The sequence below is a fragment of the Scyliorhinus torazame genome, chromosome 3 (assembly GCF_047496885.1).
Source record: "Scyliorhinus torazame isolate Kashiwa2021f chromosome 3, sScyTor2.1, whole genome shotgun sequence".
NCBI lineage: Eukaryota > Metazoa > Chordata > Chondrichthyes > Carcharhiniformes > Scyliorhinidae > Scyliorhinus > Scyliorhinus torazame.
This window is the reverse complement of record NC_092709.1, coordinates 137,649,563-137,665,541: the sequence shown is the minus strand read 5'-3', so window position 1 is coordinate 137,665,541 and position 15,979 is coordinate 137,649,563. Positions and strand designations below refer to the sequence as shown.

General features: G+C 45.9%; 1 protein-coding gene across 1 annotated transcript in view; it reads left to right on the top strand.

Moving 5' to 3' along the window:
* wdfy3 (WD repeat and FYVE domain containing 3) overlaps positions 1-15,979 on the top strand; it is a 586,950-nt gene that overhangs the window by 116,957 nt on the left and 454,014 nt on the right. The window contains 1 exon segment of the mRNA XM_072496251.1: positions 1,933-2,143. Coding sequence (XP_072352352.1) covers positions 1,964-2,143 — 180 coding nt within the window. The 5' untranslated portion in view covers positions 1,933-1,963.

Below are 15,979 nucleotides of genomic sequence, written 5' to 3'. Positions count from 1 at the left end.
AGTTGCTGGATCTGTTCTGAATCTATCCACAGAACACTAGGACATTTAGGACTGTTTCAGTGTTGTGACAGGGATAGAGGCCTGATTGGTGGAGTTCAAACATTGTTACTGGCAAGATGAGCATGGATGTGAATGGTTACAGCAAGATAAACGTTGGAGAGAAATTAGCAATTGGAGATGGGAACGGTCATTTGTTAAGAGGACTTAAGTACACTCTTGCTATTGCTTCCCTAATCGCACATTGGAGAATCCTGTTCGGCTGGCGATCAGCAGCACCACCCACAGCTGCAGACTGGCTGGAAAACCTGTCGGAATTTCTCCACCTGGAGAAGATCAAGTACACCATCCGAGGGTCGGACGAGGACTTCCACAAAGTGTGGGGGCCATTCATCAGCCTGTTCCAAGACCTGTTCGAGGCCAACAGTGACTAGGAAGAGAGAGGGGGAAGTCAAACTATGAAGATAATTTCTGAAGACCTCAGCTAGAGATCCTGCATTGTTCCGATAGGATTCAGGTCTGTCTCTGAAAACAGTCTCAAAGAACATCTCATAAGCAAGTATGCCTGAGTGCCAACTGTTTGAATAGAAATAAAGATAACAGTTGGTCAGCACGGCGGTGGAATGGCTAGCACTGCTGCCTACGGCATTGAGGACCCAGGTTCGAACCGGGTCCCGGGTCACTGTGTGGAGTTTGTACATTCTCCCCGTGTCTGCGTGGATCTCACCCCCACAACCCAAAGATGTGCAGAGTAGGTGGATTGGCCACACTAAATTGCCCCATAATTGGAAAAGAAAATAATTGGGTACTCTTTTTAAAAAAAAAAAAAAAAAAATTTAAAAAAAATAAAATAAAGATAGCAGTTCAGGGTTATTGTGTCACTGTATTTATTAGCACTGTTTCACAGATAATGACAAGCTAGTTACTTGTGTTATATTAAAGATATTTTTAATATTGTGTTAAACATAACTTTTTTTTAATGTACCATAAAATAAAAAGAAAAGGGCTCAAGTATGTGTATTTTGTGAGGGTGAGGGGGGAGGTGACAACAGATTTGAAGGGGAAAGGGACAGTACCTGATAAAGGAGAACTGTTAATATTCGTTCACTTGGGAGGCTGGAATTGAAGTTTTTTGATTGACTATTTGGTGGGAACTGGAACAGAATAATGAAGATGGCACATGTATGCAATATCTTGTTGAATACATATTTTAATTGATTATTTTGAGTATATTTTGTGTGTGGAGGGGGAAGTGGAGGGGCATGTTGCAAGGTAAATTTTTAATTTAAACAATTTTGAGTAATCTTTCGCAAACCTTTTTATTACATTATAAAACTATGAAAATGTTATGCTTTTTCTATTGCAAACCTATTTCTTTCTGGATGTAAATGTGCTGTTATTGTAGTTGGGTGTTGGGGGAGAGGAGAATGGAGAGAGGCAGTCACGTTTTGCTAAATTTGATTTTGAGAGTTTAATATTTTGAAATAAGCCATATTTATTTGGTACCATATGGTGACTACCTCCAAGCAAATGTCATAATCAACTGCTGGCACCTTATTAAAATGTCCTCTAGACCTGGAGTCAAATTGGTTCTTCGGCACGTCTTCCCCATTGAAATCCAATATTCAAGCCTTAGTGGTCTGTGGTGTGCATTGATCTTGAAGTAATTATTTTGTCTCTTCCCAAGAATGTTTTAACATTCAAAAATAAAAATGTAACCAGTTATCTTTTAATATTTAATACTGTAAGTTCGGAAGCATCTTGAAATTCCTGTACAGAAACATTTATTTCAGAAATTTCTAGAAAGTTGCAAAAGAGTTTGTGTCAAATAGCTAAAGTAAATTTTGTTGACAAACTGTTTACTATGTAAATAGAGATGTACAAATGTCTTCACCTCAACCTAGCTACACTAACACTAAAACTGTTGTTTAACAGGGTTGGTCGTGTTTTCAGGAAGCAGGGAAAAATGAACATGGTGAAGAGGATCATGGGCCGTCCACGGCAGGAAGAATGTAGTCCTCAGGATAATGCACTTGGCCTTATGCACTTGCGTCGCCTCTTCATGGAACTGTGTCATTCACCACGGCACATGACACAGAAAGAACAAGAGGAAAAGCTCTACATGATGTTGCCAGTTTTCAACCGGGTGAGTGCTGGTGTCCAGTTAGCACTGGTAGAGGGAAATTGTGGTAGCTGCTGATCCGATAAGAAAACCTTGACCGTTAGGCTAAAACAAGTTCGGCTTCATGAATTATAAGTGGGCAGAATTGAAAGAAAGATTAATAACTAGGGAATTTTATGTTGTTAAACAAGCAAAATACGAAGGTGATGCGTTTTGGTAGAAAGAACATGGAGGGTATATAAAATAAGGGATAACATTCTTTAGGAGGTGCAGAGGGATCTAGGTGTATATGTGCATAAGTTATTAAAAGTGCTGTGACAGATGGAGGGAGCAGTTAATAGAGCATATAGTATTCTGGGCTCTATTAATAGGGGCATAGATGAACAGGAACAAGGAGGATATGCTGGACTTATACAAAACACTAGTTCGACCTCAGATGGAGTATTGTGTACAGTTCTGGGTGCACACTGTGTGAAGGGTGTGAATGCTTTGGGGAGAATGCAGAAGTGGTTTATAAGAATGGTTCCAGAGATGAGAAACTTCAGTTATGAGGATAGATGGAGAGGTTGGGACTGTTCTCCTTGGAGAGAAAAGGGCGGAGAGGAGATTTGTTAGATCTTCAAAGTCATGAGGGACTGGATAAAGTAGATGGGGAGAAACTGCTCCCACTCAAAAGCATAGAGAATGAGAGGGCACAGATTTAAAGTGATTTCTAAAAGAAGTAAATGTGATGTGAGAAAGTTTTTCACATGAGTGGTTCGGTTCTTTACATTGCCAGGAAGTGTTGTGGAGGCAGGTTCAATTGAGGCATTCAAGTGGACTTTGGATGATTATTTGAATAGAAACAATTAGCAGGGGTACGGGGAAAAGACAGGAATTGCACTAAGTTATGATGCTTGTATGGCCGCTTCTTGTAGCGTAACAATTCTGTGATTCTGACAATTTAAGTAGTCCCAAGTTAAATTGTGGCAGGGGATATGATGTTCACATTTTCAAAATACTAACTTAGGATATAAATCAGAGTTATTGCAAATAGTGATCAGTATTTCTCTGTGGGTAAGTAGAGGCGAAATAAATCTGACAGAAGTAAACTCAAGACTTTATTTCTCTGTGTGGGTAAATGATGAGCAGATGCAGGACCTTTCTCATTCATTTTAAAAAATATATATATTTCATTAAAGTTTTTCGATCAAACAAAAATTTCCCATTTTACAACTTTGTAATAATATATACATTGATCGTTTTTTTAAATAAATAATATGTTGACTAACGGCAACTGCCAACAACAAAATAAGAAACAACAGAAATAATAACTAAAATAGTAACTTTGTGAAATCAAATATAAATAACTAATATATAAACACACGCATAAAATCCCTGAAGACCCGAATGAGCCTCAACCCCCCCCCCGGGCTGCTGCTGCTGCCTTTCCTATTTCCCCTTATCGCTCTGCGAGATAGTCGAGGAACGGTTGCCACCGCCCGGTGAACCCCTGAGCCGAACCTCTTAATGCATATTTTATCCGCTCCAGTTTTATAAACCCTGCCATGTCGTTGATCCAGGCTTCCACACCCGGGGGCTTAGCTTCTTTCCACATAAGTAGAATCCTTCGCCGGGCTACTAGGGACGCAAAGGCCAACACGTCGGCCTCTCTCGCCTCCTGCACTCCCGGCTCATCTGCAACCCCAAATATAGCCAACCCCCAGCTCGGTTTGACCCGGACCCCCACCACCTTCGAGATCACTTTTGCCACACCCACCCAGAACCCATGCAATACCGGACATGACCAAAACATGTGGGTGTGGTTCGCCGGGCTTCCCGCGCATCTCCCGCACCTATCTTCCACTCCAAAAAACCTACTCAGCCTTGCTCCCGTCATATGCGCCCTGTGTAGAACCTTGAATTGTATCAGGCTGAGCCTGGCACATGAGGACGAAGAGTTTACCCTACTTAGGGCATCTGCCCACAGCCCCTCCTCAATCTCTTCCCCCAGCTCCTCCTCCCATTTTCCCTTCAGCTCCTCTACCATCGTCTCCCCCTCGTCTCTCATTTCCCTATATATATCTGACACCCTGCCATCACCCACCCATGCCCCCGAAATCACTCTGTCCTGGATCTCTTGTGCCGGGAGCTGCGGAAACTCCCTCACCTGTTGCCTCACAAATGCCCTCACTTGCATATAGCGAAATGCATTCCCAGGTGGCAACCCATATTTTTCTGTCAGTGCTCCCAGACTCGCGAATGTCCCGTCTAAGAACAAGTCCTGCAATTTCGCAATTCCTGCTCGCTGCCAAGATTTAAATCCCCCATCTATCCTTCCCGGGACGAACCTATGGTTGTTCCTTATCGGGGACCACACTGAGGCTCCCGTCACTCCCTTATGTCGTCTCCACTGCCCCCAAATTTTCAGAGTTGCCACCACCACTGGGTTTGTGCTGTATTTTTTCGGGGAGAACGGTAACGGCGCCGTCGCGACTTTTCTCATTCATATCTACATTATCAACTCGGGGAGCTTGAAAATCCACTGCAAGCATTTTAAATTTGTTATGAATGTTTTCTATCGGTGATGATGTATTTGTAGTTTTTGAAACATAAAAATAGACTTTGGAACACCAATGAACTGTATACGACCAGTAGATAGACGAGTTCAAATAACTGTTATGGTTATAAATTATTTTTTGTGGAAGTTATTTTCCAATTATCTGTTGCTAACTTTGCCTTTGTTTAATAGCTCTGTTTTATTACCTTTGCTCTTGAGTCGCCAAGTATCTTTATGGTACCGCCACGAGGTTCAAGTCCGAGTAATGATCAATAATCCAATACATCGATTAGTAAGATTTAAATCAAAGCACATTTATTATACACAGTAATCGCTACTCATGCACAAATTCTACGTCTAAGCTACTTCTATAACTAACAGGCTTATACTTAACTTGGAACTGGCCCACCAGGTCAGGGAAACAAATAGCCTTTCGTTCGGGTTCTGAGCCTGCGGGACTCGAAGTTGGTACAGATTGGTAGCTAGGAGCGCCTATCTCGTAGCGAGCGTCGAATTTTTTTCTTTTTTTTTCTTTTTTTTTCCTTTGGTGTCTTGTATTCCAAATGTTGGGAGCTGTTTGAGGGTGGGTGGGATGAGGGGATTGCTGGCTAGTGGATTGCCATTGTATTTGTTGTTAGTGTTAATTATTTGTTGTTGTAAATCTGATAAATGTGAAAAAGGAGAATAAAAATATTTTATGAAAAAAACTTTACCAACTCAGCTTTAATGTGTTACGCCTGTGTTAACATTGTTAGTATTGTGCAATATTCTGATTGTCTGGGGGCCATGTGGGATTGAGTGAAATATAATTATTTCCGTAGTTTGGATGATGCCAATGCCCCCACAGTTTAACTCTCAACCATTTGATTGTGTATTTTATGAATTTTTGGAATCTATTCTCAGTCTGCCTTTCACGCCAACGATTGTATCTCTTGAAAGGTTACAGGTTATTTTTTACGTATTTGGCGACACTTCAATTCGTGGGGCTTTTATTGACTATCCAACGTAGATAGCACGTTAATCTGGGGAAATAAATCTTTTGGAATCTGTATCAGCATTCACGAGATAATGCGTTTGGGCTGGGTCCCAGCCTCTGTTGAATTAACCATTCTAAACAAACAAGTTTTATTTTCATGCCCTTCCGCGGGGTGAAGGCTGAGGCAACATCATCACAAGGAGCTCAAAGATCAAGGTCCAGTTTGTACCGTTCCCAAAACATTAGACAACCATAGAGATGGTACAATTATTGATGGAATCGTAGAGAGTTACAGCACAAAAGAAGGCTGTTCAGCCCATTAAGTCTGTGCCAGCCAAATTACAGCTGAAGAGTCAAATCCCCTTGACTAGTCTTAATCTTTAGCCTGTGGGTTATGAAATTTCAAGTGCATATCCAAGCATTTTTTAACCAACGAGGGTTCCTGCCTCTTGTGAATTCCAGATTCTGAGTAAAGGAAATTCTCCTTAATTTACCTCTCGTCCTCTACCAATTACATTAAATCTATCCCCCTGATTGTTGACCTCTCTGCGAATTGAAAAGGTCTTTCCATTCCACTCTATCTACGCCCCTCAGTATTTCACAAACCTCAACCACCTCGATGGAAAACAAGCCCAGCTTATCCAATTTCTCCTCTTTGCTAGAATTCTCCATTTCTGTCAGCATCCTCGTAGATTCTCTCGTACAGTCACATCCTGCATGTAACATGGTGACCAAAATCTTACACGGCACTCCAGCTATGGCCGAACTGGTGCTTTATACAGTTCCAGCATAACATCCCTGCTCTTGTGTTGTGCCTTGCTCTTTCCCATTACAAATCTAAATCTTATGATATGATGATCACTCTTACCCAAATGTTCCCACGCCCCCACAGACTGTTGGCCCACTTAACCCACCTCATTCCTACACCAAATAAAAGCAAAATACCGCAGATGCTGGAAAGTTGAAATAAAAACAGAAAACGCTGGATAAACTCGGCAGGTCTGGCGGCATCTGTGGAGAGATAAACAGAGATAACGTTGGATTCTTTGTTGAGGCAGTCCGACTTGGAGTGGTTTCAGAGGCTTGATCATTGAAAGTGAAATGTTTGGGTTCCCTTGTGAGAGAGACAGGGTTTCAACGGGATTGGTTGACTCACAGTGTTTACTGACGTCTGAATGGGCTGCTGAGAAATCCAGGGAATCTGTCTTGGTTGCATTTGCTATTTTATTGTACAGTGTGATGTGTTCGAACACAGTCTGTCTGTACCTCATGTTAATTCTGAATGTTAAGAGTTTAGGATAGATATTGTAAATTGTTTTGTCTTTCTGACCTTGGACAGTAAATTTATTTTTTGTTTGTTCAAAACCTGTGGAACCTTGTGGCTTTGTCCACCGAGCAAGTGTCTTGTATCTCAAACATTGTCTACACTAGAAAAATGGCGTCAGTCCCCAACAGGTTTGTTCCAAAAACTTGGAGGTCAGGTCTAAGGTCATAACAGCAGCAAAACCTGACCAGGAAAAACTTTGAATTGAGAGATTATGTAGGAAATCAGTCCATTCAAGAGCAAATTAGCACAGAGATGGAACAATCTCCCAGTGGGCTTGTATGGTTTGTACCACGAGTCTGGAGGCCAGGGTTTGGCCTCCTTATTTACAGGATTAGTTCACAGGGTTTCAAGTTGGAAAACTCAACAGGAGGTCCACGTGAAGGTCGCTGTCTCCATCCCAAGAAATTAGAGTAAATCTCGTATTGAAACTGGCGGGAATCACCTTGGGCAGCAGAGACAACAAACTACAGATTGCTTTACTCGCCCTGGCCTACGCAGCCAAAGAGGTCTTCTGCACAACCTGGATCAGGAACCACCACACGAACGTGGGAGATGTCCACCTCTGGGAAGACATGAGGCTGAGCATTCTTTCTGGGACATTGCGACCAACACGGCTCAAGTGCTTTCCTGTGCTAGCACGCATTGAACCTCCTGATGCCCACTCCTGAAAGAATACCACCGACTGACCGCTAACGAAGCATGCCCGTTGACACACAACTTCAAAAAAAACCATACACCGGTCTGGAATCCCATATTCTCGACTGGAACTCGCAACGCATCCAACAAACTGACGACAGCCCCACCTCTCGAGGGTGCACCTTCTGGTTGACTGCGAACATAACTGATCGCAACCTGGTACCTGACCCGAGTGGTGAAGTCCCAGGTTTGAAACTTCCACAGAAACACTGACCACTTGAAGACAGGCCGGGGTCAATGTGGCCACTTGAAGACAGGCCGGGGTCGATGTGGCCACTTGAAGACAGGCCAGGGTCGATATGGCCACTTGAAGACATGCCGGAGTCAATGTGGCCACTTGAAGACAGACCGGGGTCTATGTGGCCACTTGAAGACAGGCCGGGGTCTATGTGGCCACTTGAAGACAGGCCGGGGTCAATGTGGCCACTTGAAGACAGGCCGGGGTCTATGTGGCCACTTGAAGACAGGCCGGGGTCTATGTGGCCACTTGAAGACAGGCCGGGGTCGATGTGGCCACTTACTCCACAGGTGGAACATGAGGTAGACCATGTAGCCCCCCAATCAGATCGCCACCCACACACTGAACTTCTCCCTGAGAGATCCATTTCTGGTGGCATCACAACCATTTACACGGCACCAGCTGTTAATCTCGACATCGAACTATGGCAGCTTCCCCAACAACACGAACAATAGAAATATCTGACAGTCTGTTGTCAGAGCTATGGCCATTTCTTTTTCTTATTCTTTAACAGCACCTGGTGTCGCTGACAAAGGCCAGCATTTATTGTCCAAAATTAGTTGCCCTTGAGAAGGCGGTGTTAAACTGTTTCCTGAACCGCTGAATTGGGGTTTGGGTACACCCACTGTGCTGTTAGGGAGGGAGTTCCAGGATGTTGCCCCAGCGACAGTGAAGGAACGACCGATATATTTCCAAGTCGGGGTAGTGAGTGACTTGGAGGGGAACCTCCAGGTGGTGGGGTTCCCAGGTATCTGCAGCTCCTGTCCTCGATGGTTGTGGGTTTGGAAGGTGTTGTCTGAGGAACCTTGGTGAGTTACTGCAGTGAATCTTGTAGACAGTGCACACGGCTGCCACTGTGCGTCGATGGTGGAGAGTTTGAATGTTTGTGGAAGGGGGAGAAATCAAGCGGGGCTGCTTTGTCCTGGATGGTGTCGAACTTCTTGAGTGTTGTTGGAGCTGCACTCATCCAGGCAAATGGAGAGTATTCCATCACACTCCTGACTTGTGCCTTGTAGATGGTGGACAGGGTTTGGGGGGTCAGGAGGTGAATTACTCTCCGCAGGATTCCCAGCCTCTGACCTGCCCTGGTAGCCACAGTATTTATATGGCTGGTCCAATTCCGTTTCTGATCAATGGTAACCTCCAAGACGTTGATAGTGGGACATTCAGCGATGATAATGCCAATGAATGTTAATGGTTCAGATTTGTTAAGATGGTTAAGATTCTCTCTTGTTGGAGATGGTCATTTCCTGGCACATGTGTGGCACGAATGTTACTTGCCACTTATCAGCCCGAGCCCGAAAGTTGTCCAGGTCTTGTTGCATTCGGACACGGACTCTTTCAGTCTCCTTGAGTCGCGAATGGTGCTGAACATTGTGCAATCATCAGCGAACATCGCCACCTCTGGCCGGATTGACACGGAGGCTTCAGCTCAATTTAGTCGAAGTCCAGTTAGCTTGTGTTTGTTTCACTGATTGGAATGAAGGGAGATGTAATTTCACTTTAAGAAAAATCCATACGATTGTTGACACAAGGAATTGCACAATGCTGGAGACTGGCTGCAACAACAAATAAAATGATGGTTGTGAAGAAGAAGCCCGAGCATCGTTGTGTGATGCCCATTCAGCCACCACCACCCCATTGCCTACCTCCCTCAGGCATTTGCTTCCTTCTTGAAGGCCTGTGAACTTTAAGATGAGCTGTTTAACCCAGGTCCCCTCTGCCCTCTCAAGTAAATCTAAAAAATCCCAAGGCGTCACTTGAAAGTAGAGCTGGGGAGTTGCAGACACAAACAAAATACTGCAGATGCTGGAAATACTCAGCAGAGAGAGAAACAGAGTTAACATTTCAGGAAACTGGAAAGGGAAGAACCGATTTACTGGCCAATATCAGACCCTTGTTTGTGCGAGCTTGCTGTGCACAAACCAGCTGCTGATTTTCCTGCATTATAAAAGTGATCCCAGGGAACAGTGGTGGCTGGGTCATTGAATATATTCGAAGTTGAGCTTGAGTTTTGATTGACAAGCGAGTTGAGGGTGATGGGGGAGGAGACAGAAAAGTGGAGATAAGGCTACAATCAGATCAGCCATGACCTTCTCAAATGGTGGAGCAGGCTCGAGGGGCTGAATGGCTCACTCCTATCTATGCGATCTTGTTCTTCACTGCACTTCAAATACGCTTTGGGACATCCTGAGCTCATGAAAGGTGCTACATAAATGCAAGGTCCTCCCTCACTTACTGTGACCACCATTCCATTAGTTGATAACACTTTGAGAGCCCATGTCTACTTCCTGGGTATCCAACCTAACTGTTTACAGGTAAATCCTTTCATTCTGATAGTCACTGCCAATTAGATCCTGGCTGTGGAATTGGATTCCAGTGCATTGCAAAAACCCAAAGTGAAATAATGGTGACTGCACTGGCACGGCAGGTCATGACTGACAGGGCAAGAGTGCGACTGACAGGGCAAGAGTGCGACTGACAGGGCAAGAGTGCGACTGACAGGGCAAGAGTGCGACTGACAGGGCAGGAGTGCGACTGACAGGGCAGGAGTGCGACTGACAGGGCAGGAGTGCGACTGACAGGGCAGGAGTGCGACTGACAGGGCAGGAGTGCGACTGACAGGGCAGGAGTGCGACTGACAGGGCTGGAGTGCGACTGACAGGGCTGGAGTGCGACTGACAGGGCTGGAGTGCGACTGACAGGGCTGGAGTGCGACTGACAGGGCTGGAGTGCGACTGACAGGGCTGGAGTGCGACTGACAGGGCTGGAGTGCGACTGACAGGGCTGGAGTGCGACTGACAGGGCTGGAGTGCGACTGACAGGGCTGGAGTGCGACTGACAGGGCTGGAGTGCGACTGACAGGGCTGGAGTGCGACTGACAGGGCTGGAGTGCGACTGACAGGGCTGGAGTGCGACTGACAGGGCTGGAGTGCGACTGACAGGGCTGGAGTGCGACTGACAGGGCTGGAGTGCGACTGACAGGGCTGGAGTGCGACTGACAGGGCTGGAGTGCGACTGACAGGGCTGGAGTGCGACTGACAGGGCTGGAGTGCGACTGACAGGGCTGGAGTGCGACTGACAGGGCTGGAGTGCGACTGACAGGGCTGGAGTGCGACTGACAGGGCAGGAGTGCGACTGACAGGGCAGGAGTGCGACTGACAGGGCAAGAGTGCGACTGACAGGGCAAGAGTGCGACTGACAGGGCAAGAGTGCGACTGACAGGGCAAGAGTGCGACTGACAGGGCAAGAGTGCGACTGACAGGGCAAGAGTGCGACTGACAGGGCAAGAGTGCGACTGACAGGGCAAGAGTGCGACTGACAGGGCAAGAGTGCGACTGACAGGGCAAGAGTGCGACTGACAGGGCAAGAGTGCGACTGACAGGGCAAGAGACAGATGAGCGATAGAGAGCATCCTATCCGGCTGCATCACAGCCTGGTATGGCAACTGCTCGGTCCAAGATCGCTAGAAACTCCAGACTGTGGTGAACTCAGCCCAACGCAGCACACAAGCTTGCCACTCCCACATTAAGAAGTCACCTGAGGAAGGAGCAGTGCTCCAAAAAGCTAGTGTTTGAAACAAACCTGTTGGACTTTAACCTGGTGTTGCAAGACTTCTTACTGTGCTCGCCCCAGTCCAACGCCGGCATCTCCACATCATGACTCCCACATTGATTCTGGCTACACCTCCCGCTGCCTCAGGAAGGCAGAGAGCATTATCAGAGACCCTTCCCACCCAGGCTTTGCCTTCTTCCAGACCCTTCCATCAGGCAGAAGATACAGAAGTCTGAAGACCCGCACATCCAGACATAGGAACAGCTTCTTCCCCACAGCTACAAGACTCCTCAACTACTCCCCCTCGGACTGATCTGTTCCCTGTAAGAACACTATTCACGACGTCCTATGCTGCTCTTGTTTGGCCCTTGTTCTGCACTGTAACCAATGACGATTTGTCGAGGTTTGCATGCTGCTGCCACATTGTCAACGCAATCTCTCCAAATCTGCTGTAAAAAAAAAAAATCACCATTTATGTAAATAAATGTAAATCTGCCCACAGAGCCAGAGGCCGCTCTGCCCATTGGTACTGCTGCCGGCTCAACCTGCGAGTCTGCTGCAACCTGGCGACAGGGCCTGGGGAAGGGCGGGGCCTGGGGAGGGGCGGGACATGGGAGGCGCGGGGCTGGGCCAGGGGCGGAGCCTGAGGATGGGGAGGGGAGGGCCCTCGGGTGTGCCTGCGGGTTGCACGCGGATTAGCCGTTGCCGGGGGGCGGGGTTAGCCGCTGGGCGCGGGATTGGCAGAGATAGCCGTTGTGCGCGGGGATTGGTGGAGATCCCGATGGGCGGGGTTAGCCGCTGGGCGCGGGGATTGTCAGAGAGCCGGGTGGGCGGGTTTCGCCCGCGAGCGTTGAATTAAGACTTACGAGTTCGATCTTCACTGGAGTCACTGCACTGGTCACGGTCAATGTTGGTTCGTTGTTGCTGGGTGACCCGGGCAGGACGAAGAGCGTGGAGAGGAAGAGAAGAGAGCGATTTGAACTTGGGGCCCAATTCTTATAGTCTCCAGGGGCTTCCCGCCTTTCGGGGCGGACCCTGTACCTGGTCCCAAGAGATTGGACTTTGTCCCAATCACTTGGTTCGATTTTCTCCAATGCTGGAGCGATTCCTTGATAGATGGGCGGTCTTGAGGTGATCGTTCGCCTCCTTTTGTGTAGGCTTCTGCTGGCGCTGAAGAGTCTGGTTTTGCTTTGTGTGTCTAAATGTTGCTTATTGTTCCCGGGGATTGCTCATTAGTATGCAGATGGCTGTTGTTTTGTTATGCTGATGGTTGCTGGTATCGATATTGTCTGGCCTTTCCAGAGGTAAATACACAGCCAACCTGCAGCTGCTGGTTTTTGTCTTGTTGGCTGACTTTCCTATCAGCCTTTGCCGTTCGCCATTTTAAATCGGGAGTTGGCCATTTTAAGTGGCTACATATCAAAGTATGTAACGTAAAGAAGAACCTTTGGATTACAAAATGTCTATGTCTATTCTTGAAAATCGAAAGCTGTTTTATCTTAGGACTAGATTAATTATTTTGCCGGCGAAACAATATTTTGCACATTTTAGAATGGTGTGTTTACAACAAAGTACATTTTTGAATTGTCCAAAAATTTGATATCTAAAATTGTATATTAAAAATGGTGAGTGGTTGCAACATCCCTTGGGTCTTCTCCCTGTAGCTGACACTGTTAGGGTTACATTTTGTAGCTCATTAATGATACCAAGATTCAACTAACATATGACGGACAGACTCCGTGTTTTGTCCAGGAGATTCCTTTTTTTTTTTAAACGAAAATGTTACTCCCTTAAAACTTAATGGTTGGATAATTCATTTTCTCCCACACAGTTGTAAGGTTTTGCATTCTGGGTTCAACATTGGACATCTTCCTCAATGGTCGTGTCAATTCTACCCTTAACTCCTCTCAAAAATTGCAACATTGTGATCGCTCTTTTAAACTAATACTAATTAGAATACACCAGCGATGTGCTTATTTTAAAAGTTGCCGGGATTGTTATGAGCTTTGAAGCCGGGATAGCAGTCTGCTTCTTTACGTGAAACTTCACCAACACAACTTGTATCAGGAGGAATAGTAAAGACATTCGAAGGTCAGCAACAACTTTCAATTTTACACTGAAATTTTATCAGTTTAATTCATCCAACTAAGCAGCAGTCTAACCTGGCACAGCCCATGCCAGCTGAGACCTAGGATACATCAGCCACCCTCCACTGAGCATCAAAATGTCACCTAGCATAGAAATCACTAATTCCCCACTGATACCCTCCCTACCCTCATAGAATCACACGTTGTCTTGCAAAGAGAGATCATAGAATCATAGATCGAGTAAACTGGGCCTGTATTCTCTAGAATTTTTATTAAATTCTTACAGGAGATGATAGGGTAGATGTGGGTAGGATGTTTCCCTTGTTTGGAGCCAGGGAATACAGTTCAGAATAAGGGGCAGGTAATTTAAAACTGAGATGAGGAGGAATTTCTTCACTCGGAGGATGGTGCATCTTTCGAATTCTCTACCCCAGAGGGTATGAGCATGTTCAAAACCGAAATTAATAGATTTTTGGATATTGTTGCTATCAAGTGGTATGGGGATAGTGGAGAAAAATGGCGTAGTATCAGAGGATTAGCCGTGACTGTTTGAATGGCAGAGTAGGCTCGATGGGCCTCGTGGTTTACTTCTGCTCCCATTTCCCCATGAGTACTAGAACATAGAACATAGAACGATACAGCGCAGTACAGGCCCTTCGTCCCACGATGTTGCACCGAAACAAAAGCCATCTAACCTACACTATGCCATTATCATCCATATGCTTATCCAATAAACTTTTAAATGCCCTCAATGTTGGCGAGTTCACGACTGTTGCCGGTAGGGCATTCCACGGCCTCACCACTCTTTGCGAAAAGAACCTACCTCTGACCTCTGTCCTATATCTATTACCCCTCAGTTTAAAGCTATGTCCCCTCGTGCCAGCCATTTCCATCCGCGGGAGAAGGCTCTCACTGTCCACCCTATCTAACCCCCTGATCATTTTGTATGCCTCTATTAAGTCTCCTCTTAACCTTCTTCTTTCCAACGAAAACAACCTCAAGTCCATCAGCCTTTCCTCATAAGATTTTCCCTCCATACCAGGCAACATCCTGGTAAATCTCCTCTGCACCCGCTCCAAAGCCTCCACGTCCTTCCCAGAATGCGGTGACCAGAACTGTACGCAATACTCCAAATGTGGCCGTACCAGAGTTTTGTACAGTTGCAACATGACCTGACTCCGGAACTCAATCCCTCTACCAATAAAGGCCAACACTCCATAGGCCTTCTTCACAACCCTATCAACCTGGGTGGCAACTTTCAGGGATCTATGTACATGGACACCTAGATCCCTCTGCTCATCCACACTTCCAAGAACTTTACCATTAGCCAAATATTCCGCATTCCTGTTATTCCTTCCAAAGTGAATCACCTCACACTTCTCTACATTAAACTCCATTTGCCACCTCTCAGCCCAGCTCTGCAGCTTATCTATGTCCCTCTGTAACCTGCTACATCCTTCTTCACTGTCGACAACGCCACCGACTTTAGTGTCGTCTGCAAATTTACTCACCCACCCTTCTGCGCCTTCCTCTAAGTCATTGATAAAAATGACAAACAGCAACGGCCCCAGAACAGATCCTTGTGGTACGCCACTTGTAACTGAACTCCATTCTGAACATATCCCATCAACCACCACCCTCTGTCTTCTTTCAGCTAGCCAATTTCTGATCCACATCTCTAAATCACCCTCAATCCCCAGCCTCCGTATTTTCTGCAATAGCCTACCGTGGGGAACCTTATCAAACGCTTTACTGAAATCCATATACACCACATCAACTGCTCTACCCTTGTCTACCTGTTCAGTCACCTTCTCAAAGAACTCGATAAGGTTTGTGAGGCATGACCTACCCTTTACAAAGCCATGCTGACTATCCCTGATCATATTATTCCTATCTAGATGATTATAAATCTTGTCTCTTATAATCCCCTCCAAGACTTTACCCACTACAGACGTGAGGCTCACCGGTCTATAGTTGCCGGGGTTGTCTCTGCTCCCCTTTTTGAACAAAGGGACCACATTTGCTATCCTCCAGTCCTCTGGCACTATTCCTGTAGCCAATGATGACATAAAAATCAAAGCCAAAGGTCCAGCAATCTCTTCCCTGGCCTCCCAGAGAATCCTAGGATAAATCCCATCAGGCCCCGGGGACTTATCTATTTTCAGCCTGTCCAGAATTGCCAACACCTCTTCCCTACGTACCTCAATGCCATCTATTCTAATAGCCTGGGTCTCAGCAGTCTCCTCCACAACATTATCTTTTTCCTGAGTGAACACTGACGTACTAAAATGGGACCTTGTGCAATTCAAATCTTCTCTCTACACAATGTAGTAAAATAGGCCCACCTCCACCTCACTAACTGTACTGAACAATTAATACAACTTGGTGTAGTTAATCTGCCCGTTTTGCCCACTAGGTTTTTGCCCACTAGGTTTCTCCCCC